A 27,039-nucleotide genomic window follows, 5' to 3' on the forward strand; every position below is an offset into this window, starting at 1 on the left:
CAGCTACTGACTTTTAATTAAGGTAATTACGTATAATAGTACAATATTCGGGTTACACATAATTTTTTTCTCGATGGAAGAAACTAAAAAAGCATGAGGAGGTAAATGAAGACAGAATTTCCAATAAACGTGTGTTAACATGAGTGGGATCATATAATTTACTCTACATTTATAATTAGATCCTGTAAATGAACATGGTGCATGTTTGCTGTGCGTGTGTTTTCAGGTAAAGTGTGATCAGTACTGGCCCAACAGAGGAACAGAAACCTACGGACTAATTCAGGTCACTCTGCTGGACACAGTGGAGCTCGCCACATACTGTGTCAGGACGTTTGCACTTTACAAGGTACACAGAGCTAACGTTCAAGCAGAAATGAAAATCTGCCATTATATACAGTATACTCGATGTCAGTAATGTCCAAACCCGCATGATGTTGTGTTCTTGACTATTTTTATGGTGTGTTAAGGCTGTTTTTTGTACTTTTTTAAGTTTGATGTTAAATAGCTGCATGAAGATGCTTCAAAATGTCTTTATTTGTGTTTGTAACGAGTTCACACAATGGGCAAGGAGGAGGTGGGAACCGGCAGAACAGTCAACATAACTTTAATGACATAAAACAACTTAAACAAACATAAACACCCAGACACACACACACACAGCGGCAGTGTGTCTCTCCCTCTCGAACTCGAACTCGAACTGGCACCTCCGGCTCGTCTTTTTCCCCCTCCTGGCTGATTAGGACAATTCCGCACCGGGCATGCGCCCTCACGACCTGGCCACGCCCTCCTCCTCGTCACACTCCTCCACTGCCCAATTCAGGCCAGGGAAACCTCCGGCATGACGTACTCCCCTTCCTTCCTGGAGGGGAGGCGTTGCCCTTCCGGCCGTCCTTCTGCCGGCAGGTCTTCCCCACCTCTCTGGAGCCCTGGGAGAGACGAGGGGAGGGAGAGGTGAGAGGGAAAGAGCAAAGGGGAGAGACAGAGAGAGAGAAGAGAAAAACTCGCTCACCGGTCCCTGGACACGCCATCGCCTGGTCCTCAGCCACTCCTCCGTCCTCTGGCGGACGACAGCCGCTCTTCCCCTGGCGATGGCAGCGAGTCCTCCGACCCCTGGCGGACGGTAATGGCTCCTCCGCTTCCTGGCAGACAGCTGCGGCTCCTCCGACTCCCGGCGGATGGCAGCGGTGAGGTCTCCATGACAGCGCATCTCTCCTCCTTCCCGGGTTTCGGCACCAGTGTAACGGGGTTCACAGGACGGGCAAGGAGGAGGCAGGAACCGGCAGAACAGCCAACATAACTTTAATGACATAAAACAACTTAAACACACAGACACACACACATATACACATTGGCCGCATGTGTCTCTCTCTGTCTCTAATTGGCACCTCCAGCTCGTCTTTATCCCCCTCCCGGCTGATTAGGACAATTCAGGCTTGGCCTCCTCGTCACAGTGTTTTACAGTAAAAAAACTGACAGCATTTATCAATGGATTTGAATGACATGGAACTGACAGAATTACATTTTTCCTTGGTAAAGTTTTACATGGTTTTCTTTTTGAATGCAGAACGGTTCCAGCGAGAAGCGAGAGTTTCGGCAGTTCCAGTTCACAGCGTGGCCGGATCACGGCGTTCCGGAACATCCCACGCCATTTCTAGCTTTCCTGCGCAGGGTGAAATCCTGCAACCCGCCCGACGCGGGACCCATGGTCGTGCACTGCAGGTTTGTGTGGAGATTTTACATTGATAACGTTTCTTAACGACCAAACTGTACCGTGTATCTGATAACCGAAGTGCTGAACTGTCACTGAATTATTGTTTATTGTGCTTTTTGACACAATAATATATATATATATATCTTTTTTTCTTTTTCTTTTTTTTTGGGATCTAAATGTAACTATGTTTTGAGTTATGTCTAACTGTTAAAGAGAATTTACATCATTTAAACACCCTGGTACACAAAATGAGATTTTAGGCAGAATGTTAGCCTCCAGCATTCACTTTCATTGTTTGTTTGTTTTTTTGTCTTTTACATACAATGAAAGTGAACGGTGACTGAGCCTAACATTACGCTCTTTTTGTGTTCCAGGGTAGAATGAAAGTCATACATGAGGTTAAGTAAAACTTCATTCTTGGGTGAACAGTCCATTAAAGTTTAAAATGCTAAGCATTTCCCATGACCTAGCCATTGCTAGCACCTTTATCTAAGCACCTGATATTCAAGAACCGATAACCAATTGAAGTGTTTTTGTCAAAGTGATTATTGGTCCATAAACACCAAGTTCTTATGACACATTCCAGATTGTGTGTCTCTGTACAGAAACATGATTTCATGATTTCAGTGCAGCTCAGACAGCTAGAACACGATGCACTCGTGCATTTATGGAAAACACAGATATGAAGCCATCTGTTTAATTCCCCTCAAAGCAAAAGATGCCACAAAAACATCAGGCGGAGAAGAAAAGAGCTTCCACGCACTTCCATTGGAAAACTGCCAGATAGAAAACACGGATTAGTGCACCCTTAAAATAACATGTACGGCAGTTAATTAGAGCTCCCAGCAGAGCGCTTGAAATTGAAAAATCCTTATTACCCCTCTATTCTGTGTGTTGCCAGCTCTGCGCTGAATGCAGGAATTAATATCATTCATTGGGACGGTAACTTTGAATTCCTTTCGGCTCAGATCAGATAACAATTCGACAGCAAGACTTTAATCCGTCTGAAAACACCGAGAGCTTTTCATCTGACCGTTAGGAAAGAAAAAACTAAGTTTTTGCATCCTTTCAGGAAGTTTTTAAGCTGCAGGGTCATTATTTTATTTTTTTTTTTATAGGAAATACTTAAAAACTAATTCTCAGGTGGTGGAAGCAAATGGCTAGTCAAGGAAAATATGATGATGCTGTAGCACCTTGAATTTTCTTATAATTATATAATTGTAGTAATACAATTATTTATCACATCAAATAAGTCATTAAAGTCATGGATTGTAGAAATCATAATAAAATTGTAGTAGTAGTATTAAATGAATATTTTTTTAAATAAATAATAAAAAAAAAAAATAATGACACCATTTCGATCATACTTCTGTGTGCTAATAAATGTTAATTTGTGCTAACTTTTTTTTTAGTTTACTAGCATCAGTGCTTATACCTAAAAAATTAAGCGTACAGTCCTGCATTGTAACATTATTTTTATGACAATTAAACACATTTTCCCTCTCAAATTCTCATTGTTGTAATGCAAAAAGTATAGATATTTTCATTACTGTAATGGAAAAACAAAATGATACATTAAATATTGTATATATATATATATATATATATATATTTATACAGTTGTGCTCAAAAGTTTGCATACCCTGGCAGAAATTGTGAAAATATGATTGATCATGCAAATATGACTGATTTATTTAAGGATAGTGATCATATGAAGCCATTTATTATCACATAGTTGTTTGGCTTCTTTTTAAATCATAATGATAACAGAAATCACCCAAATGGCCCTGATCAAAAGTTTACATACCCTTGAATGTTTGGCCTTGTTACAGACACACAAGGTGACACATACAGGTTTAAATGGCAATTAAAGGTTAATTTCCCACACCTGTGGCTTTTTAAATTGTAATTAGTGTCTGTGTATAAATAGTCAATGAGTTTGTTAGCTCTCACGTGGATGTACTGAGCAGGCTTGATACTGAATCAAATCAAATCAAATCACTTTTATTGTCACACAACCATATACACAAGTGCAATAGTGTGTGAAATTCTTGGGTGCAGTTCCGAGCAACATAGTTGTCATGACAGTGATGAGACATATACCAATTTACAATAAACATCAGATTAACACAGCACAATTTAAAATCTAATATACACATAATTACATACAACACAATATACAAATAATAACATACAATGTACATTATACAATACACACAATATAGAATACACATTATACAATTTAAAAAAATAGTATATATAGTATAAATAAAATGTACAGTAGGTTGTATTGTACTGTATTGAGATTCAGGCTGTCGGTTGATAGTCAGTTGCCAGTGTGTTGTTAAGAGAATATAATTTATGACAGTCCAGTGTGAGATAATAAGATTAATAAAGTGCAGTGCTGATGTATATTGATCGTGAGAGATCAAGAGTTCAAAAGTCTGATTGCTTGGGGGAAGAAGCTGTCATGAAGTCGGCTGGTGTGGGTCCTGATGCTGCGATACCGCCTGCCTGATGGTAGCAGTGAGAGCAGCCCATGGCTTGGGTGGCTGGAGTCTCTGATGATCCTCCGAGCTTTTTTCACACACCGCCTGGTGTATAAGTCCTGGAGGGAGGGTTAGCTCACCTACAATGATGTGTCTGGCAGTTCGCACCACCCTTTGCAGGGCTTTGCGGTTGTGGGCGGTGCTATCGCCATACCAGGCGGAGATGCAGCCAGTCAGAATGCTCTCTACAGTGCTGGTGTAGAACCATGTGAGGATGTGGCAGTTCATTCCAAACTTCCTCAGCCGTCTCAGGAAGAAGAGGCGCTGATGAGCCTTCTTCACACCGGCCTCAGTGTAGACGGACCATGTGAGTTCCTCAGTGATGTGGACACCCAGGAACTTGAAGCTGCTGACTCTCTCCACTGGTGCTCCATTGATGGTGATGGGGCTGTGTTCTCTGTCGTTTCTCCTGAAGTCCACCACAAGCTCCTTTGTCTTGCTGACGTTGAGGGAGAGGTTGTGCTCCTGACACCAGCGTGTCAGAGTGTGCACCTCCTCTCTGGAGGCTGTTTCATCATTGTCATTGATCAGACCTACCACCGTCGTATCATCAGCAAACCTTAATGATGGCATTGGAGCTATGTGTTGCCACACAGTCATGTGTGTACAGGGAATACAGGAGTGGGCTGAGAACACAGCCCTGCGGGGCACCAGTGTTGAGGGTCATTGACGTGGAGATGTTGCTGCCCATTCTAACCACCTGGCGTCTGCTTGACAAGAATGTCCAGGATCCAGCTGCACAGCGAGCTGTTTAAGCCCAGAGCCCGGAGTTTCTCATCAAGCTTGGAGGGCACTATGGTGTTGAATGCTGAGCTGTAGTTTACAAACAGCATTCTCACATAAGTGTTCCTTTTTTCCAGGTGGGAGAGAGCAGTGTGTATTGTAGATGCAATGGCATCATCAGTGGAGCGGTTGTTGCGGTAAGCAAACTGCAGCGGGTCCAGTGATGGAGGCAGCACAGAGTAGATCTAATCTCTGATTAGTCTCTCAAAGCATTTGCTGATGATGTGGGTCAGAGCAACAGGACGACAGTCATTTAAGCAAGTGATTTTGGATTGCTTTGGTACAGGCACAATGGTGGACATTTTGAAGCATGTGGGGACCACAGACAAGGATAGGGAAAGGTTGAAAATGTCCGTAAAAACACCAGCCAGTTGGTTCGCGCACACTCTGATGATACGGCCCGGAATGCCGTCTGGACCCACGGCTTTACGGATATTCACCCCTCGGAAGGATCATGTTACATCCACTACAGAGACGGACAGTGAACTAACCTCTGTAGGTTCGGCCGCGAGAGCTCTCTCTGCAAGGGCTGTGTTATTTGCCTCGAACCGTGCATAAAAAGTATTTCGCTCATCCGGGAGAGAAGCAGCGGTGTTCATGGCGGAGTTTTTATTCCCTTTAAAGTCTGTGATGATATTAATTCCCTGCCACATGCTAGAGTTGGTGGTGTTAAACTGTCCTTCAGTCTTGTTCCTGTACTGGCGTTTTGCTGCTCTGATGGCATAACTGGGCATAACTGGCTTGTTTATGCTCCTCTGCGTTCCCGGAATTAAAAGCAGAGGTCTGCGCATTAAGTTATTAAGCGAACATCACTATTAATCCAAGGTTTCTGGTTCAGGTAGATCCGTATTGTTTTGGACGGAACAACATCCTCTATGCACTTTCTGATGAAACACGTTACGCTATCAGCGTAAACCTCGATGTCGTCATCAGAGGCGGACCGGAACATCTCCCAGTCCGCGTGATCAAAACAGTCTTGTAGCATAGATTCTGATTGGTCCGACCAACACTGGATCGTTCTGAGGGTGGGTACTTCCTGTTTCAGTTTCTGCCTGTAAGCAGGCAGAAGCAGAATGGAAGAGTGGTCCGATTTGCCAAATGGTGGGTGGGGAGGGATTTGTAGCCATCCCGGAAAGGAGAGTAGCAATGGTCCAAAATCCGGTCCCCTCTTGTGTTAAAACTGATGTGTTGGTGGTATTTTGGTGCAGTTGATTTAAAATTGGCTTTGTTAAAGTCCCCGGTCACAATGAACGCGGCCTCAGGGTGTGCGGTTTCCTGCTTGCTTATAATTACATACAGTTCCTTGAGTTCCCGGTCTGTGTCGGCTTGTGGGGGGATGTACACAGCTGTGATAATGACCGCTGTGAATTCCCTCGGTAGCCAGAATGGTAGACACAGAAGCATGAGAAATTCCAGATCAGGAGAGCAGAAAGACTTGATAGAATGTACGTTCCTCTGATCACACCAGGATTTGTTGATCATAAAACATACACCACCACCTCTGCTTTTACCTGAGAGGTCTTTCGCTCTGTCCGCTCAGTGCACGGAGAACCCCTCGGGTTCGATGGCTGAGTCTGGAATCTCTGCAGACATCCAAGTTTCTGTAAGGCAGATAATGCAGCAGTCCCTTGTCTCTCATTGGAAAGAGATCCACGCTCTCAGCTCGCAGAGCTTGTTGTCCAGAGACTGAACATTTGCCAGTAGAATACTGGGTAGCGGGGGTCGATTTGCATGACATTTTACTCTGATGAGAACGCCAGCTCTGTTTCCCCTTTTCTTTCTGCGTTTTTCTGGCCGGGCAGCCCAGACGAAGGGCTCCGCTGGCGTGTTTGTAAACAGCAAGTCAGCATTGATGAATTTGAAGTCCGGTTTATGGTGTGTAATTGCAGAACCAATGTCCAAAAGTGTTTGTCTGTCGTAGACAATAAGGCAGACAACATCCAAGACAAAAAAACATAAGAATTGTAAACAAAACAAAAAACTACAATGTTGTTTCGGAGCTCGGAATGCAGCAGCCATACTCGGCGCCATCTTGAGTCCCATCTGAGCCATGGGGAGCAAAAAAGAACTGTCAAAAGACCTGCGTAACAAGATAATGGAACTTTATAAAGATGGAAAAGGATATAAAAAGATATCCAAAGCCTTGAAAATGCCAGTCAGTACTGTTCAATCACTTATTAAGAAGTGGAAAATTCAGGGATCTCTTGATACCGAGCCAAGGTCAGGTAGACCAAGAAAGATTTCAGCCACAACTGCCAGAAGAATTGTTCGGGATACAAAGAAAAACCCACAGGTAACCTCAGGAGAAATACAGGCTGCTCTGAAAAAAGACGGTGTGGTTGTTTCAAGGAGCACAATACGACGATACTTGAACAAAAATGAGCTGCATGGTCGAGTTGCCAGAAAGAAGCCTTTACTGTGCCAATGTCACAAAAAAGCCTGGTTACAATATGTCCGACAACACCTTGACGAGCCTCACAGCTTCTGGCACACTGTAATTTGGAGTGACGAGACCAAAATAGAGCTTTATGGTCACAGCCATAAGCGCTATGTTTGGAGAGGGGTCAACAAGGCCTATAGTGAAAAGAATACCATCCCCACTGTGAAGCATGGTGGTGGCTCACTGATGTTTTGGGGGTGTGAGCTCTAAAGGCACGGGGAATCTTGTGAAAATTGATGGCAAGATGAATTCAGCATGTTATCAGAAAATGCTGGCAGACAATTTGCATTCTTCTGCACGAAAGCTGCGCATGGGACACTCTTGGACTTTCCAGCATGACAATGACCCTAAGCACAAGGCCAAGTAGACCCTCCAGTGGTTACAGCAGAAAAAGGCGAAGGTTCTGGAGTGGCCATCACAGTCTCCTGACCTTAATATCATCGAGCCACTCTGGGGAGATCTCAAATGTGCAGTTCATGCAAGACAACAAAAGACTTTGCATGACCTAGAGACATTTTGCCAAGACGAATGGGCATCTATTTAAAAAGGAGCCAAACAACTATGTGATAATAAATGGCTTCATATGATCACTATCCTTAACTAAAATTTCACAATTTCTGCCAGGGTGTGCAAACATTTAAGCACAACTGTATATATTTATATAGCTTTTTTTTTTTTGCATTATGATAATTTTGAAGGAAAATGTGCTTAAATGTCATGAAAATAAGGTCACAATGCAAAAAACAAGTGGCGTTTTCGGAACAGAGCTAAGGTCTGGCATTTTTTCACCTTGTACAACATAAACTTATTAACACTGAGCACAAAACTCAGTTGTTGCATGTTAAAAAGTTGTTTTGTGTGTTATTTTTCAAGTGCATACTGTAGAGAACACTCGTATTGAATCACAGGCTGCATTTTAATCAGCTAAAGTGTGTCACTGATTAAGAATTCACTGTGTTTCACGTCGTCCCGCAAGATGAGCGCTAATTTGAACATTTATGCAGCTTTTGGTCTTTAATGAAGGACTCTGATCTCTCAGGAGTTTCATGGAAGTGCCTGCGGTTGACGTCACCTGCGGCGCTTCAGGAATTTAGCAAAGCGCCAACCTCTTCAAAGCCATGCACAGAGGATGGTAGATGGATGCTTTTAGAGTCCTTGGATGTTTCGAGAGGTTGAGAGGATAAATGGAGGGGTTGTTTTCCTCTGATAGAGAGCACAGGTGTACAGCTGTCACCACTGTTTGTAGAAATGAGTCAAGTTTTCATGCACTTGACAAAACTCTCGCTGAAATCTCTGCTGCTTATATTCTGCGCTCAAGACAGAAATGGTGGGCTTTTGGCCCAGTTTATTTCTGTTATTACGATCCGTCTCAGGTGTTCACTTGTGTTCGGATTCTGAGGGGAGGTTCTCTGATTTCATGACAGCATACATTCACTTAAAGTGCAAAAACATCATTAAAGCATGAGAAAATGTGTGCACTGTTTCTCCAAAATACACTTTAATTTTAATCTAAGCACAAATGTGATGTTTCCTGCATAAAAAGGTTAATTTATTCTAGTCGAATATGTGTTAAATGAATTCTGCATGTGCTTCACATGATTTGTGTCACTGTACAGTTTTTCGATCACCATCAGAGCTTAGTTTAGTGTGATAGCGCCCTCAATATAAACATAGTCAGTTAGTGTAAAAAGATAAGATAAAAAAACGATATATAAAAGGGCCTAAGACAGAACCTTGTGGCACACCATATATCTAACCAATGTCAACATGATTTTCAGGCCAAAAGCATCACTAAAGTCTAGTAATACCATAAGAAAGATGCATTACCATATTCTGCATTGTTAAGTGCAGTCTACGATCGAGTATACATGTATCAAATCAGTGCTTTAGTCCTTGCAGTATAAATGCAGCCATGAACACTTAACTCAAAGACTACATGTTTCTATCAATTTATCCGCACAGTGCCGGCGTGGGTCGGACAGGTTGTTTCATCGTAATCGACGCCATGCTGGAGCGCATTAAACATGAGAAAACAGTGGACATCTACGGCCACGTGACGCTCATGCGTGCGCAGAGGAACTACATGGTCCAGACGGAGGATCAGTATGTCTTCATTCATGACACGCTGCAGGAGGCAGTGAACTGCGGAACCACCGAAGTTCCCGCCCGGAACTTGTACACCTACATCCAGAAACTAACGCAGATTGAGTGCGGCGAGAACGTCACGGGAATGGAGCTGGAGTTTAAGGTAAGCTAGACGTTAGCTTGGTAACGTGGTAAAGTGATGCCCACTTCTCAGAACTCATCCAATTTCCAATGCACAGAAATCAATTACCACCCTAAAGTATTTTTTTTCCCTGATTTGTATTTTCACAATAAATATTGCTCCAAAGCAGCGATTAATCCAAACAGTATCCCGCTTCACACGGAAAAACATCAGGGCGACTGCCGTTTCCTGCTGAATGACAAAAGTCGTCAAGTTTTGTCAACAATAACGAAGACGAGATGAAAAGACACATCATGACATCTTTTTGTTTATGACACAAAAACTTTTGTTTATTACAGTATTTTGTTTATTTGGTTTAAGTTTGGTCTGTTACAGTTTGTTGCATGTTTTTGACATTTTGCACATGATCATAACTAAAATATGTTATTTTCTTCAACTATATGCCATTCTAGTCAGAGTGAAAATGACTCAAATTTATGAATATGTCATCATGAAATATTGACTAAATTTAAAGGACATTTTCTTAAAAAAAATAAACAAAAACATAAAACTTACAAAAAAAATTAACACTGGTGCTGATTATGAAAAATTAATACAAATAATAATCCACCAAAAACACATTTTAGAAACAGAAACTGCAGTAACTAAGAAAGGTTGTTAAAACTGCCACTAGTAACGCCAATTCTCGATCAAAAACATTTGAACACAAGTAAAGGGAATTTAAGTTGGGATGAACGTCACATGTTTACAGATTTCTGACCACAAGTTGTGGCTCCTCCCACCTGAAACAACTGCAGCAAAACCACTGGCTTTGTCACAGGAAGTTGCATGGCTCTTTTCTGTTTTTCAACCCCACTGCATTTTACACAGCCTGTAGTTTGTCAAATAGAAATCTATTTGCCCTGAGTAAGGAGGTGATCAAATGTCATGCCACTTCGTGAAAGCTTACCAACCAAAGTTTCAGTCCCAGATTCGACCCCGTTTGTGGGGCTTGGCTGCGTCTGTCTCAGGCCCACCGCAGGCCGGCTGCAGAGACAGTGTGGGGCCTGTGGTTTGGGCTGCAGGAACCCAGAGACCCCCAGCCCCTTTCTCACGCTAGTTTACATGCTCAGTGTGCTCTTCTCGTTCTATAAAAAGTTCAAGTTTTCTTCAGTTGTTTTCCTGGCCAGTCACGTGATGAGGTAGAAAGTATCACTTTACAGCTGACGCACTCTTAGTACATCTGTGAATGTTTATAGAGCCATCCTAGAAACATCTTAGAATACCCTATCAACCACATAGCAACATGCTACAAACCACTACTTAGCAACAAAACCTTAGCAACTGCATAGCAATGCACTAGCAACCAGCCATAACACCCTAGCAATTGCATAGCGATGCTTGAAACACCCTTAAAACCATATAGCAATATCCTAGCAACACCCAGAACACCCTAGTAACCACATAGCAATTCCATAGCAACCACAGAAAACTATAGCAACTGCATAGCAATGCCAGAGCAATGACTCAGAAAACCCTTGCAACAGTATAGTGATGCCCTACAACCACAAGAAACTATAGCAACTACATAGCAACATGCTAAAAAAAAAAAACACAGAAAACATTCACAACTGCATAGCAATGCCATAGCAACCATCTAAAACACCCTAACAATTGCATAGTAACACATTAAAACACTTGGAACACCCTGGCAACCACATTGTAAGGTATTGCTATGCTCCTGTATTGTTCCTATGCGAACCACCAAGCAATGCCCTAGCGGCCACAGAAAACTATGTATATAAACTACATAGCAACATGCTAAAAACCCTATGAAAACCTTAGCAACTTCATGGCATTGCCAACCACCCAGAACACCCCAGGAATTGCACAGAAATACACACACACACACAAAAACACTCAGAACATCCTAGCAAGTGCATAACAACATACTAAAAAACAATCTGAAAACCTTAGCAACTGAATAGTAATGCCTTAGCAGCCATTCAGAACACCTAAACCACATAGCAACATGCTAAAAACACAATAGCAACCACATAGCAATACCCTAGCAACCAAAAAGCATTGCCCCACCAACGACAAAAACTATAGCAACTACATAGCAAACACCCTACAAACTCTCAGAAACTGCATGGCAATGTCTTAGAAACAACTCAGAACACCCTTCACAACACCCTAAAAAACAATGAGAACACCCTAGAAACACAAAGTAATACCTACCACCTAGCAATGCTTTAGCAACCACTCAGAACACCTTAGCAACCACATGTCAACATGCTAAAAACACTCAGAACTCTATAGCAACCACAAAGTAATACTCTAGCAACCACTTAGCAATGCTGTAGCAAATACTCAGAACACCTTAGCAACCACATAGCTACATGCTACTAAAAACTCTGAAAACTTAGCAATTGCATAGCAATGCACTAGCAACCACCCAGAACACCCTAACACCTTAGCAACCACATAGCAACATGCTTAAAACATTGAGAACTCACTAGCAACCACAAAGAAAACATTCAGAACACCTTAGCAACTGCAAAGCAATACCTTAGCAACTCCTCAGAACCATATAATTCTCTAAAGAACACTCAGAACACCCCAGCAACTACCAAACAGTACCCTAGCAACCACCCAGCACACCCTAGTAACTGCACAGCAACTTGCAAAAAGCACTCCAAACACCTTAGCAACTACATATCAATGCCCTGGCAACCATCCACATCAGCCTAGCTTCACGATGGTGGCGTTTGCATGTGCAAGCGTCACTAAAACTTGTTATTTTTATTTTTTTGTCTTGCAGCGGTTAGCAAACACAAAAGCTCACACGTCACGGTTCATCAGTGCAAATCTGCCCTGCAACAAATTCAAAAACCGACTAGTTAACATCATGCCGTACGAGTCCACACGAGTCTGCCTGCAGCCAATCAGAGGAGTCGAAGGCTCCGATTACATCAACTCTAGCTTTATTGATGGATACAGGTGAGCAAAAACACATCAGGCAGTATTTTTTACATTTGATTCTAACAAAATAATAATGGATTTGCTATTCTACACTTGGGACATACAGTGGCTGGATGTTATTTATCACTTCTACTAGCATGAAGAATTGAGACAGAGAAAGTTGATCGTTTATAATTGTTAAATGTACATCCTCTCTGTGTCTCCGCAGGCAACAGAAAGCATATATCGCCACACAGGGTCCTTTAGCTGAAACCACAGAAGATTTCTGGCGGATGCTTTGGGAGCACAACTCCACAATCGTAGTGATGCTAACCAAACTCCGAGAGATGGGAAGAGTGAGTGTTTAAAACTGTGCTTGTATCGTACGTTTTATGCTGTATTAATAAGCTAACCCCTGATACTAAGCAAATGTACGCTTTGGTAAGCATGGGATAATTAACAGTCATTATTGCAAAATAAATGGTCATGTGTATTTTGCGATAGTGACCGGCTGACTAGATAAGCCTGCTTATTACACGGCTACTTACCAATGGACATGAAATAATGATTTGAGTTGAAATTATGACATTATATGCAGACTCTCCAGACACAGCTGAAATCCATCTAATGTTTTCTGCTCGTGTTTATTCTGTGAATATTTTGTGAATTGTATAGCTTACTTGTAGATATCGCACAGTGATACGAGAAGCTGGAAAGAGAACTCGCAAATACCTGGATGAACGGTCTGATATCACTTAACACCCAGATGTGCAGTCGTAATTCAAAAATATCAGACTGCTGGATGCCACGATTGACCAATTAGAATTGAGTATTCTAAAAAGCTGTGTAATAAACACATTTTTGTTTGCACTTATGAGGCCAGAAACATACTCTGTGCAAGTATGCAATGAAATTGTTAAGAAACTGACTAAATTCTCTTTCTGTCTGTCAGGAAAAATGTCATCAGTATTGGCCCGCGGAGCGTTCAGCACGGTATCAGTACTTTGTGGTGGATCCAATGGCAGAATACAACATGCCCCAATATATCCTGAGAGAATTTAAAGTGACAGACGCCAGGGTAAGACATGCTTACGGACATGTTCACTGCAAACAAAAATTATTTATTAGTATTTTTTTATTATTTTCTGGTAAAAATATTGAAACATCCTTAAAACAAGATTAAATTACTTGAGAAGTCAAGGTTTTTATTAAGGATATTAAAGTTTGTTTTCAGAGAACTCTAAAAAAGTATTTTTTAATTTTAATAATTTTATTATTTTCTTTACTTGTTTTTAAACATATTTTCCCTTTGAATCAATACCAGTACCCACCCACAGGTGTAACATTTTGTTAGATTTGTCTGAAAACAAGACAAAATAATGTAATTGTATACATGTAATTTTGCTTCTCAAGTAAATGTATCTCAAGTGTTTTAAGAATGTTTCAATATTTCTTTACTGGAAAACAAGAAAAAAAAAAAACCTCAAAACCTAGAACCGGTTTTACTGTTACATCTGTGCTTTTGTCTTGTTTTCCAGTGAAAATATCTTGACAATAAACATTTACTTAACTAAATATAAGATAACAATATTTAACTATATTTAAGTTAAAAATGCTTATCTATATTTAAGATAAAAATACTTAACTGTATTTAATTTAAAAATACTTAACTGTATTTAAGTTAAAAATACTTATCTATATTTAAGATAAAAATACTTAACTGTATTTAATTTAAAAATACTTAACTGTATTTAAGTTAAAAATACTTATCTATATTTAAGATAAAAATACTTAACTGTACTTAATTTAAAAATACTTAACTGTATTTAAGTTAAAAATACTTATCTATATTTAAGATAAAAATACTTAACTGTAGTTAAGTTACAAATACTTAACTATATTTAAGATAAAAATAATTAACTATAGTTAAGATACAAATATGTATCTATATTTAAGATAAAAAACGTATCTATATTTAAGATAAAAATACTTATCTATATTTAAGATAAAAATACTTATCTATATTTAAGATAAAAATACTTAAATATATGTAAGATACAAATACTTAACTATATTTAAGTTAAAAATACTTATCTATATTTAAGATAAAAATACTTAACTGTAGTTAAGTTACAAATACTTAACTATATTTAAGATAAAAATAATTAACTATAGTTAAGATACAAATATGTATCTATATTTAAGATAAAAATACTTAAATATATGTAAGATACAAATACTTAACTATATTTAAGTTAAAAATACTTATCTATATTTAAGATAAAAATAATTAACTGTAGTTAAGTTACAAATACTTAACTATATTTAAGATAAAAATAATTAACTATAGTTAAGATACAAATATGTATCTATATTTAAGATAAAAAAACGTATCTATATTTAAGATAAAAATACTTATCTATATTTAAGATAAAAATACTTAAATATATGTAAGATACAAATACTTAACTATATTTAAGATAAAAAACGTATCTATATTTAAGATAAAAATACTTATCTATATTTAAGATAAAAATACTTAAATATATGTAAGATACAAATACTTAACTATATTTAAGTTAAAAATACTTATCTATATTTAAGATAAAAATACTTATCTATATTTAAGATAAAAATACTTAAATATATGTAAGATACAAATACTTAACTATATTTAAGTTAAAAATACTTATCTATATTTAAGATAAAAATACTTAACTGTAGTTAAGTTACAAATACTTAACTATATTTAAGATAAAAATAATTAACTATAGTTAAGATACAAATATGTATCTATATTTAAGATAAAAAACGTATCTATATTTAAGATAAAAATACTTATCTATATTTAAGATAAAAATACTTAAATATATGTAAGATACAAATACTTAACTATATTTAAGATAAAAATACTTATCTATATTTAAGATAAAAATACTTATCTATATTTAAGATAAAAATACTTAACTATATTTAAGATAAAAATACTTAACTATATTTAAGATAAAAATACTTAAATATATGTAAGATACAAATACTTAACTATATTTAAGATAAAAATACTTATCTATATTTAAGATAAAAATACTTATCTATATTTAAGATAAAAATACTTAACTATATTTAAGATACAAATACTTAAATATATGTAAGATACAAATACTTAACTATATTTAAGTTAAAAATGCTTAACTATATTTAAGATAAAAATACTTAAATATATGTAAGATACAAATACTTAACTATATTTAAGTTAAAAATACTTATCTATATTTAAGATAAAAATAATTAACTGTAGTTAAGTTACAAATACTTAACTATATTTAAGATAAAAATAATTAACTATAGTTAAGATACAAATATGTATCTCTATTTAAGATAAAATACTTAAATATATGTAAGATACAAATACTTAACTATATTTAAGTTAAAAATGCTTAACTATATTTAAGATAAAAATACTTAAATATATGTAAGATACAAATACTTAACTATATTTTTTGTTATTAAAAGTTTTTATTGATTCCATATAACATATAAAAGAACAAAAATATATAAAAATAACAGAATATTTGGAATCATATTATATTATTTACAACCCTTTCTCCCGAACATTAACCACCCCACCGCCCAACACAAACAGATACCCCAGTGGTCAAATACAATTGACAAAGACACACAAACAAACAAAAAAATAGAAGAAAATATTTAGAAATACATTTCAAAAAAGTATATGTGCAAAAACAAAAAGGCTACAACATACACATTTAAAACAACACGCCTCCCTCCACTGTCCCTCCCCGAGAGCCCTCCAAAAAGGCCAAATAACTGCCCCACCTCCTTATGAACATATCCATGTTGCCTAGCCTAAACAACGTGGGTGGTGTCTCCATCTTCTAAATGGCATCGCCAGCAGGTGGGTGTGTCCTTAAGACCAAGTCTATACAATTTAGAAGGGGTCCAATAAAATCTTTGTAGAATCTTAAATTGCATAAGGCGCACCCTTGCATCTCTTGATGCAGACTTGATGTTTTTAGAATCCTAGCCCACACTCCCTCCTCCAAAAACAAATGTAAATCTTCCTCCCATAATCTTTTGAGGGAACTTAAAGCTCTGTAACCCAGACTCTGAATTAGCAGGCAGTAATACACTGATGCCTCATGACCTTTTCCAAAAGCAGTAATCACCACTCCCAGAGTATCTGCCGCACTAGTGGGGTGCGTGCCACTCCCAGAAACAGTGCAGAGTAGGTGCCGCAGCTGTAAATACTTATAAAATTGAGATCTGGGAATCCCAAAGTTTTGAACCAAATTTTCAAAAGGTCTCAATACTCTACTCTCATATAGGTCACCGAGTGTATTAACCCCCCTCACAGTTCAATCTGACCAACAGAAAGGGGACTTATTAATTCATAGTTTAGGGTTCTGCCATATGCTCGAGGCTACGTTTAAATAAATATCCGAATTAAACACTCTGGACACTTTTGTCCATGTCGAGTGTAAATGCAAAATAACGGGGTGTGACTTAACTTCTCCGATTAATTTGATCGAACGGCTATGCAGAGGCGAGATAGGGGCAAGAGCTTCCTTTTCGATACAAAACCAGGGAGGGACTCTCTCAGGTGGAAGCGACCAATGAGCCAAATGTCTGAGACCGAATGCATAATAATAAAACAAAATCTTGGGTAGACCTAACCCACCTTTGTCTATCGGCCTATGTAACTTATTGAAATGTAACCTGGGACGCTTACCATTCCAAATGAAGGACTTTGCTATGCTATCAAATTGCTTGAAATAAGAGAGGGGGACATCTATTGGGAGAGATTGTAACAGGAAGTTGAATTTTGGAATACAATTCATTTTAATTACATTAACCTTCCCAATCATCGATAAGTGTAATGAAGCCCACCTGTTCACATCATTCGAAAACATTTTTATTAAGGGATCGAAATTAAATCTGACTAAATCAGACAAATTTGCTGGGAATAAAATTCCCAAATACTTAATGCCCTGTTTGGGCCATTGGAAGGCACCCGGCTGGAAGGCCGTTACCGGACAGTACGCTGTCAAAACCAAAGCTTCGGATTTAGACCAATTGACTTTGTATCTGGGGAACTTGGAAAAGTAATTAATAATTCTGTGGAGGCAAGGCATAGATCTAGTAGGGTCAGAGATGAATAATAAAATATCATCTGTGTAAAGCAGAAGCTTATGCACCACACCTCCCGCAACCACCCCTGGAAAATCATCCTCCTTTCTTATCGTGGCTGCTAATGGTTCCAGGGCAAGACAGAACAATAATGGGGAAAGAGGGCAACCCTGCCGAGTGCCCCTATCCAGAGTAAAATAATCTGAAATTAATCCATTTGTTTGTACCGCTGCTACAGGGTGTTTATAAAGTAACTTAATCCAACCAATAAATGTACTCCCGAACCCGTACATTTCCAAAATCTTAAAAAGATAATCCCATTCTACCATATCAAATGCCTTTTCGGCGTCAAGTGAGATAGCAGCGACCGGAGACTGATCATTCACTACTGACCACATGATATTGATGAGATGCCTGATGTTATCAGAAGAGCTACAGCATGAATAAACCCCACCTGATCTATATGTATAAGAGATGTCATAACCTTTCTTAATCAGTTAGCAAGAATTTTTGATAATATTTTTACATCTAATTGGATCAGGGAGATTGGACGGTAACTTTTACACTCGCTTGGATCTTTGTCCTTTTTAAGAATCAGACTGATCTGGGCTTGTGTCATGGTTGGAGGAAGCTTTCCATTCTTTAATGATTCAGTATAAATTTCTAACAAAAGTGGAGCCAGTTCTGTAGCATAAGATCTAAAAAATTCTGCGGCAAAACCATCTGGCCCTGGAGCCTTGCCAGTAGATAGGACTTAATTACCTCGTCAAGCTCCTCCAAGGTTATCTCAGAATCAAGAGAGTTTTTTGGCTTAATCATCAGTTTAGGAAGATCTAATGGTTCCACAAAGTTTCTAATATCTTCATCAGTAGACAAAGATGAGGAACTATAGAGATCAAGGTAGAATTCTTTAAAAGCATTATTAATATCAATGGCCAAGTTAAAAATTTCACTACCAGCAGATTTCACTGAGGGAATGGTAGAAAGAGTCTCTCTCTGCTTTATATATCTAGCCAAAAGCTTCCCTACCTTGTCACCCGACTCAAAGTATGACTGTCTTGCCCTGAATAACCAAAACTCCACTTTCCGCGACAAAATAGTATTATATTTATATTTCAATCAGGTCAATTCTCTGAGGCCATCAGCTGACATACGGCGCTTCAGCTCTGCCTCTGCACTTTTAATATTCTCTTCCAACTCCACGAGTTCTCGTGCTTTGGATTTTTTTAATGAATGAGGCATACTGTATGATCCGACCCCTAAGAACAGCCTTAAGTGTCTCCCAAGCCACGCCCACAGAGGATACTGAGGACCAGTTGGTCTCCATATAAACATTGATTTCAGTCTTTAACATTTGTTGGAAATCAGGATTTTGCAAAAGGGACACATTAAGGCGCCAACTATGATTTCTTTTTCTCTGTATATGGCAACACCTCTAAACTCATCAGGGCATGATCTGAGACTAAGATATTTCCAATTGAGCAATCAACAACAGATGAAATGAGGGATTTAGATATCAAAAAAAGATCTATTCTAGAATAAATCTTATGGACTGATGAAAAAAATGTATAGTCCCTACCAGATGGTTTCAAAAGTCTCCAAATATCCATAAGACCAAGAATTTTACACATCCTGTGAAGCGTCAATGTTGCTCTAGGGGGTTTACACACTTTTGCTTCACTATGATCAAGGACTGAGTCCATCAAAAGATTAAAGTCTCCTCCCAATATTATATCATGAGGGGTGCCAGCAGTTTGCAGCATCCCTTCAAGATCTATAAAAAAGCCCTGATCATCAGCGTTAGGTGCGTAAATATTAGCCAAAATCAACCTTTGCCCTTGAATTTCAGCTAAAACAATAATGACTCTCCCTAATTTATCTTTAATCTGTTTGAGACATTTGAATTGTAAATGTTTATTAATCAATATAATGACTCCCTTGCTCTTACTTGAGCCAGCACTAAAAAAAACATATCCACCCCATATCTTCCCAAATTTTTCAGCTTCCTGCGGGGAGAGATGTGTTTCTTGAAGAAACACTATATCATATTTCTTACGTTTAAGAAAAGTAATAACTTTCATTCTTTTTATGGGGTGCCCCAACCCATTTACATTCCATGTGGAGAGAGATAGTACACTCATATTAACATTTGACATTTTGATATAGTAGAAAAAATAAATTGTGTGTCAAAAACAAAATTATACAGACCACATTCTCCATTAGTGAAACAATCAAACCCCGAACATCCCCCCGAACAAAACAAACAGAAAAAAGAAAAACGTGCACATTAACCCCGTGCACAAAAGCGCCAACCGGCGACAATCCCTCTAAACTCAAAAGGTCCATGAACGCCCACGAGCCCCCACGACAACTTTGCCATCGGATTGCTCAATTTTGCCTCACAAATTTGCGAGGCAAAATTACATAACAGAAAATACTTTGTAAAATAAACCCCAGCAAATAGGAAGAATAAACACAAAGGATGTGTAGATTCATTCACAGAACTGTCTCAAAGCTGTGATCTTCCACAAGACAAATTCCAGCTGATATAAAACCATTCAGATTCCTCAGACAAACAAATGAATGTTCAGTGAGCCTGCTGTTATGAGTTCAGCGGATGACGTAATCATTCCAATGTCCCGTAAAAATACTCAACAAAACAAACTACAGCCAGCAGTAGGAATAAGCACGAAGAACGAACAGATTAATCCACAGCTTTTCCAAAGGAGTGTTATTCAATAGAACAAGCTCCAGCCGCTAGGTGGAACCAATACAAAAGAAAACAAAACTGGCATCCCGGTTCCCCGGATGGTCGAGTCAATTCACTCGGAGGCCGCATAAACGTATATTCCATGACTTACACAATCCGTCAACTTTATAAAAGACGTCCTTAGTGTGAGCATATAGATATTTTGCGGTCATCTGTAGTGTCCACTCACAATCTGGCCGGGAACTTCAATGCAAAAAGTAATCTTCCGTCAAGGAAAAGTGTTATTCACAAAACAAGCTCCAGCCACTCGGCGGAGCCAACGCAGTTTACTCGCTCATTGATTCAATAAAAGAAATTGCTTGAATGGGACATGTAAATACTTTGCGACCGACCTTCGTTTCTATAATCAGTTTGGCTGGAAACATCAGAGCAAACGAGATATTTCGCCAATGCAAGAGTTTCTTACATTCCTTGAACCGATCACGTTCCTCTCTTGTCGAACTTGCAAAGTCCAGAAACAAGAAAATATTATGGTTCTTCCAAGAAAGCTTCCCTTTGGTCCTCGCCTGGCACAACACCAGATCTTTATCGGATGATCTCAGAAATCTGGCCAGAATCGATCGGGGCCTATCTCCCTCAGCAAATCTGTGAGCTGGGACTCTGTGAGCTCGCTCGATTTTCAGCTTGTGGCCTGTTATGTCGAGCAGACTCGGGAAAAGCTCGTCTAGGAATTTCACCATATCTCTGCCCTCCTCATGCTCAGGAATTCCAACAATTCTGACGTTATTCCTGCGGCTTCTATTCTCAAGATCTTCAAGCTTTTCAAGGAGATGTTCCAAATCAACTTTGGTCGCGGGCAGATTAATTCCCTCTCCGAAGTTAATTCCCTCTCCAAAGATTCCAGAAAATCGATTCGTCTCCCAACATCAGTCACTCTTGTAATTATCTCAGAGAATTTTATTTCCATCACCGTAATCGATCGACGTATTACAGCGAGATCCTCCAAATCAGCAAGAACCTTCATCAACATCACCGACATGTTGGAAAACTGACGCTGGATCTGCTCTCCCGCCGCACCATCCATATCAAGAATCCGGTCTGTAGGCCTGTCGGGGCTTTCATCCTGAGCACGTAAGTGTCTTTTAATGTCTCCAGAGCCCGAGGATTTTGACTTCTTTGCCATGTTTTGCGTCAAAGAGCAAATGTGTAACTGGGTGTATCAAATTTCACCAGAATATAACATGAAACAAATTTAGCAAAGTGCGCAGAGCTCGTCGCTCACACGTCTGCTGCTTGCATGGCGTCACGTGCCCTCCATACTTAACTATATTTAAGATAAAAATACTTATCTATATTTAAGATACAAATACTTATCTATATTTAAGATAAAAATACTTAACTATATTTAAGATAAAAATACTTAACTATATTTAAGATACAAATACTTAAATATATTTAAGTTAAAAATACTTAACTATATTTAAGATAAAAATACTTATCTATATTTAAGATACAAATACTTAACTATAATTAAGATAAAAATACTAATCTATATTTAAGATAAAAATACTTATCTATATTTAAGATAAAAATACTTATCTATATTTAAGACAAAAATACTTAACTATATTTAATATACATATACTTAACTATAGTTAAGATACAAATACTTAACTATATTTAAGATAAAAATACTTATCTATATTTAAGATAAAAATACTTAACTATAGTTAAGATAAAAATACTTAACTATATTTAAGATAAAACTACTTAGCTGTAGTTAAGATAAAAATACTACTCTATATTTAAGATAAAAATACTCAACTATATTTAAGATAATAAATACTTATCTATATTTAAGATAAAAATACTTATCTATATTTAAGATAAAAATATTTAACTATATTTAATATACAAATACTTAACTATAGTTAAGATAAAAATACTTAACTATGGTTAAGATACAAATACTTAACTGTATTTAAGATACAAATACTTAACTATAGTTAAGATAAAAATACTTAACTATATTTAAGATAAAAATACTAATCTATATTTAAGATAAAAATACTAATCTATATTTAAGATAAAAAATACTTATCTAAATTTAAGATAAAAATACTTATCTATATTTAAGATACAAATACTTAACTGTAGTTAAGATAAAAATACTAATCTATATTTAAGATACAAATACTTAACTATATTTAATATACATATACTTATCTATATTTAAGACAAAAATACTTAACTATATTTAAGATACAAATACTTAATTGTAGTTAAGATAAAAATACTTATCTATATTTAAGACAAAATGCTTAACTATATTTAATATACAAATACTTAACTATATTTAAGATACAAATACTTAACTATAGTTAAGATACAAATACTAATCTCTATTTAAGATAAAAAATACTTATCTATATTCAAGATAAAAATACTTAACTATATTTAAGATACAAAAACTTAACTATAGTTAAGATACAAATACTTATCTATATTTAAGATACAAATACTTAACTATAGTTAAGATACAAATACTTATCTATATTTAAGATACAAATACTTAACTATAGTTAAGATACAAATACTTATCTGTATTTAAGATACAAATACTTAACTATAGTTAAGATACAAATACTTATCTAAATTTAAGATACAAATACTTATCTATATTTAAGATACAAATACTTAACTGTAGTTAAGATAAAAATACTAATCTATATTTAAGACAAAATGCTTAACTATATTTAAGATACAAATACTTAACTATATTTAAGATACAAATACTTAACTATAGTTAAGATACAAATACTTATCTATATGTAAGATACAAATACTTAACTGTAGTTAAGATAAAAATACTTATCTATATTTAAGACAAAATGCTTAACTATATTTAATATACAAATACTTAACTATATTTAAGATACAAATACTTAACTATAGTTAAGATACAAATACTAATCTATATTTAAGATAAAAATACTTATCTATATTTAAGATAAAAATACTTATCTATATTTAAGATACAAATACTTATCTATATTTAAGATACAAATACTTAACTGTAGTTAAGATAAAAATACTTATCTATATTTAAGACAAAAATGCTTAACTATATTTAATATACAAATACTTAACTGTATTTAAGATAAAAATACTTAACTGTAGTTAAGATACAAATACTAATCTATATTTAAGATACAAATACTTATCTAAATTTAAGATACAAATACTTATCTATATTTAAGATAAAAATACTTAACTGTAGTTAAGATAAAAATACTTATCTATATTTAAGACAAAAATACTTAACTATATTTAATATACAAATACTTAACTATATTTAAGATACAAATACTAATCTATATTTAAGATACAAATACTTATCTAAATTTAAGATACAAATACTTATCTATATTTAAGATAAAAATACTTAACTGTAGTTAAGATAAAAATACTTATCTATATTTAAGACAAAAATACTTAACTATATTTAATATACAAATACTTAACTATAGTTAAGATACAAATACTTAACTGTATTTAAGATACAAATACTTAACTATAGTTAAGATAAAAATACTAATCTATATTTAAGATAAAAATACTAATCTATATTTAAGATAAAAATACTTATCTATATTTAAGATAAAAATACTTAACTATAGTTAAGATACAAATACTTATCTATATTTAAGATACAAATACTTATGTAAATTTAAGATAAAAATACTTATCTATATTTAAGATACAAATACTTAACTGTAGTTAAGATAAAAATACTAATCTATATTTAAGATACAAATACTTAACTATATTTAATATACATATACTTATCTATATTTAAGACAAAAATACTTAACTATAGTTAAGATACAAATACTAATCTCTATTTAAGATAAAAAATACTTAACTGTAGTTAAGATAAAAATACTTAACTATATTTAAGATACAAATACTTAACTATAGTTAAGATAAAAATACTTAACTGTAGTTAAGATAAAAATACTTATCTATATTAAAGACAAAAATACTTAACTATATTTAATATACAAATACTTAACTATATTTAAGATACAAATACTAATCTATATTTAAGATACAAATACTTATCTAAATTTAAGATACAAATACTTATCTATATTTAAGATAAAAATACTTAACTGTAGTTAAGATAAAAATACTTATCTATATTTAAGACAAAAATATTTAACTATATTTAATATACAAATACTTAACTGTATTTAAGATAAAAATACTTAACTGTAGTTAAGATACAAATACTAATCTATATTTAAGATACAAATACTTATCTAAATTTAAGATACAAATACTTATCTATATTTAAGATAAAAATACTTAACTGTAGTTAAGATAAAAATACTTATCTATATTTAAGACAAAAATATTTAACTATATTTAATATACAAATACTTAACTGTATTTAAGATAAAAATACTTAACTGTAGTTAAGATACAAATACTAATCTATATTTAAGATACAAATACTTATCTAAATTTAAGATACAAATACTTATCTATATTTAAGATAAAAATACTTAACTGTAGTTAAGATAAAAATACTTATCTATATTTAAGACAAAAATACTTAACTATATTTAATATACAAATACTTAACTATAGTTAAGATACAAATACTTAACTGTATTTAAGATACAAATACTTAACTATAGTTAAGATAAAAATACTAATCTATTTTTAAGATAAAAATACTAATCTATATTTAAGATAAAAATACTTATCTATATTTAAGTTAAAAATACTTAACTATAGTTAAGATACAAATACTTATCTATATTTAAGATACAAATACTTATCTATATTTAAGATAAAAATACTTAACTGTAGTTAAGATAAAAATACTTATCTATATTTAAGACAAAAATACTTAACTATATTTAATATACAAATACTTAACTATAGTTAAGATACAAATACTTAACTGTATTTAAGATACAAATACTTAACTATAGTTAAGATAAAAATACTAATCTATATTTAAGATAAAAATACTAATCTATATTTAAGATAAAAATACTTATCTATATTTAAGATAAAAATACTTAACTATAGTTAAGATACAAATACTTATCTATATTTAAGATACAAATACTTAACTGTAGTTAAGATAAAAATACTAATCTATATTTAAGATACAAATACTTAACTATATTTAATATACATATACTTATCTATATTTAAGACAAAAATACTTAACTATATTTAAGATAAAAATACTTAACTATAGTTAAGATACAAATACTAATCTCTATTTAAGATAAAAAATACTTAACTATAGTTAAGATACAAATACTAATCTCTATTTAAGATAAAAAATACTTATCTATATTTAAGATAAAAATACTTAACTATATTTAAGATACAAATACTTAACTATAGTTAAGATAAAAATACTTAACTGTAGTTAAGATAAAAATACTTATCTATATTTAAGACAAAAATACTTAACTATATTTAATATACAAATACTAATCTATATTTAAGATACAAATACTTATCTAAATTTAAGATACAACTACTTACTTATTTAAGATAAAAATACTTAACTGTAGTTAAGATACAAATACTAATCTATATTTAAGATACAAATACTTATCTAAATTTAAGATACAAATACTTATCTATATTTAAGATAAAAATACTTAACTGTAGTTAAGATAAAAATACTTATCTATATTTAAGACAAAAATATTTAACTATATTTAATATACAAATACTTAACTGTATTTAAGATAAAAATACTTAACTGTAGTTAAGATACAAATACTAATCTATATTTAAGATACAAATACTTATCTAAATTTAAGATACAAATACTTATCTATATTTAAGATAAAAATACTTAACTGTAGTTAAGATAAAAATACTTATCTATATTTAAGACAAAAATACTTAACTATATTTAATATACAAATACTTTACTATATTTAAGATACAAATACTAATCTATATTTAAGATACAAATACTTATCTATATTTAAGATAAAAATACTTAACTGTAGTTAAGATAAAAATACTTATCTATATTTAAGATACAAATACTTAACTGTAGTTAAGATAAAAATACTTATCTATATTTAAGACAAAATGCTTAACTATATTTAATATACAAATACTTAACTATATTTAAGATAAAAATACTTAACTATAGTTAAGATACAAATACTAATCTATATTTAAGATAAAAATACTTATCTATATTTAAGATACAAATACTTAACTGTAGTTAAGATAAAAATACTAATCTATATTTAAGATACAAATACTTAACTAAATTTAATATACATATACTTATCTATATTTAAGACAAAATGCTTAACTATATTTAATATACAAATACTTAACTATATTTAAGATAAAAATACTTAACTATAGTTAAGATACAAATACTAATCTATATTTAAGATAAAAATACTTATCTATATTTAAGATGAAAATACTTAACTATATTTAAGATACAAATACTTATCTATA

The 27,039-nt window shown here is 34.5% G+C and overlaps 1 protein-coding gene across 49 annotated transcripts in view; it reads left to right on the forward strand.

The window, feature by feature from the left end:
* Positions 1-27,039, forward strand: part of LOC127441315 (receptor-type tyrosine-protein phosphatase delta-like) — a 157,078-nt gene that overhangs the window by 117,152 nt on the left and 12,887 nt on the right. For all 49 annotated transcript variants that reach the window (XM_051698611.1, XM_051698700.1, XM_051698630.1 and 46 more), the window contains 6 exons: positions 227-346; positions 1,565-1,719; positions 9,446-9,731; positions 12,514-12,692; positions 12,883-13,009; positions 13,606-13,731. In XM_051698611.1, the coding sequence (XP_051554571.1) occupies positions 227-346; positions 1,565-1,719; positions 9,446-9,731; positions 12,514-12,692; positions 12,883-13,009; positions 13,606-13,731 (993 nt within the window). The remainder of the gene's footprint in view (positions 1-226; positions 347-1,564; positions 1,720-9,445; positions 9,732-12,513; positions 12,693-12,882; positions 13,010-13,605; positions 13,732-27,039) is intronic.

This window comes from Myxocyprinus asiaticus, chromosome 1, assembly GCF_019703515.2.
Source record: "Myxocyprinus asiaticus isolate MX2 ecotype Aquarium Trade chromosome 1, UBuf_Myxa_2, whole genome shotgun sequence".
NCBI lineage: Eukaryota > Metazoa > Chordata > Actinopteri > Cypriniformes > Catostomidae > Myxocyprinus > Myxocyprinus asiaticus.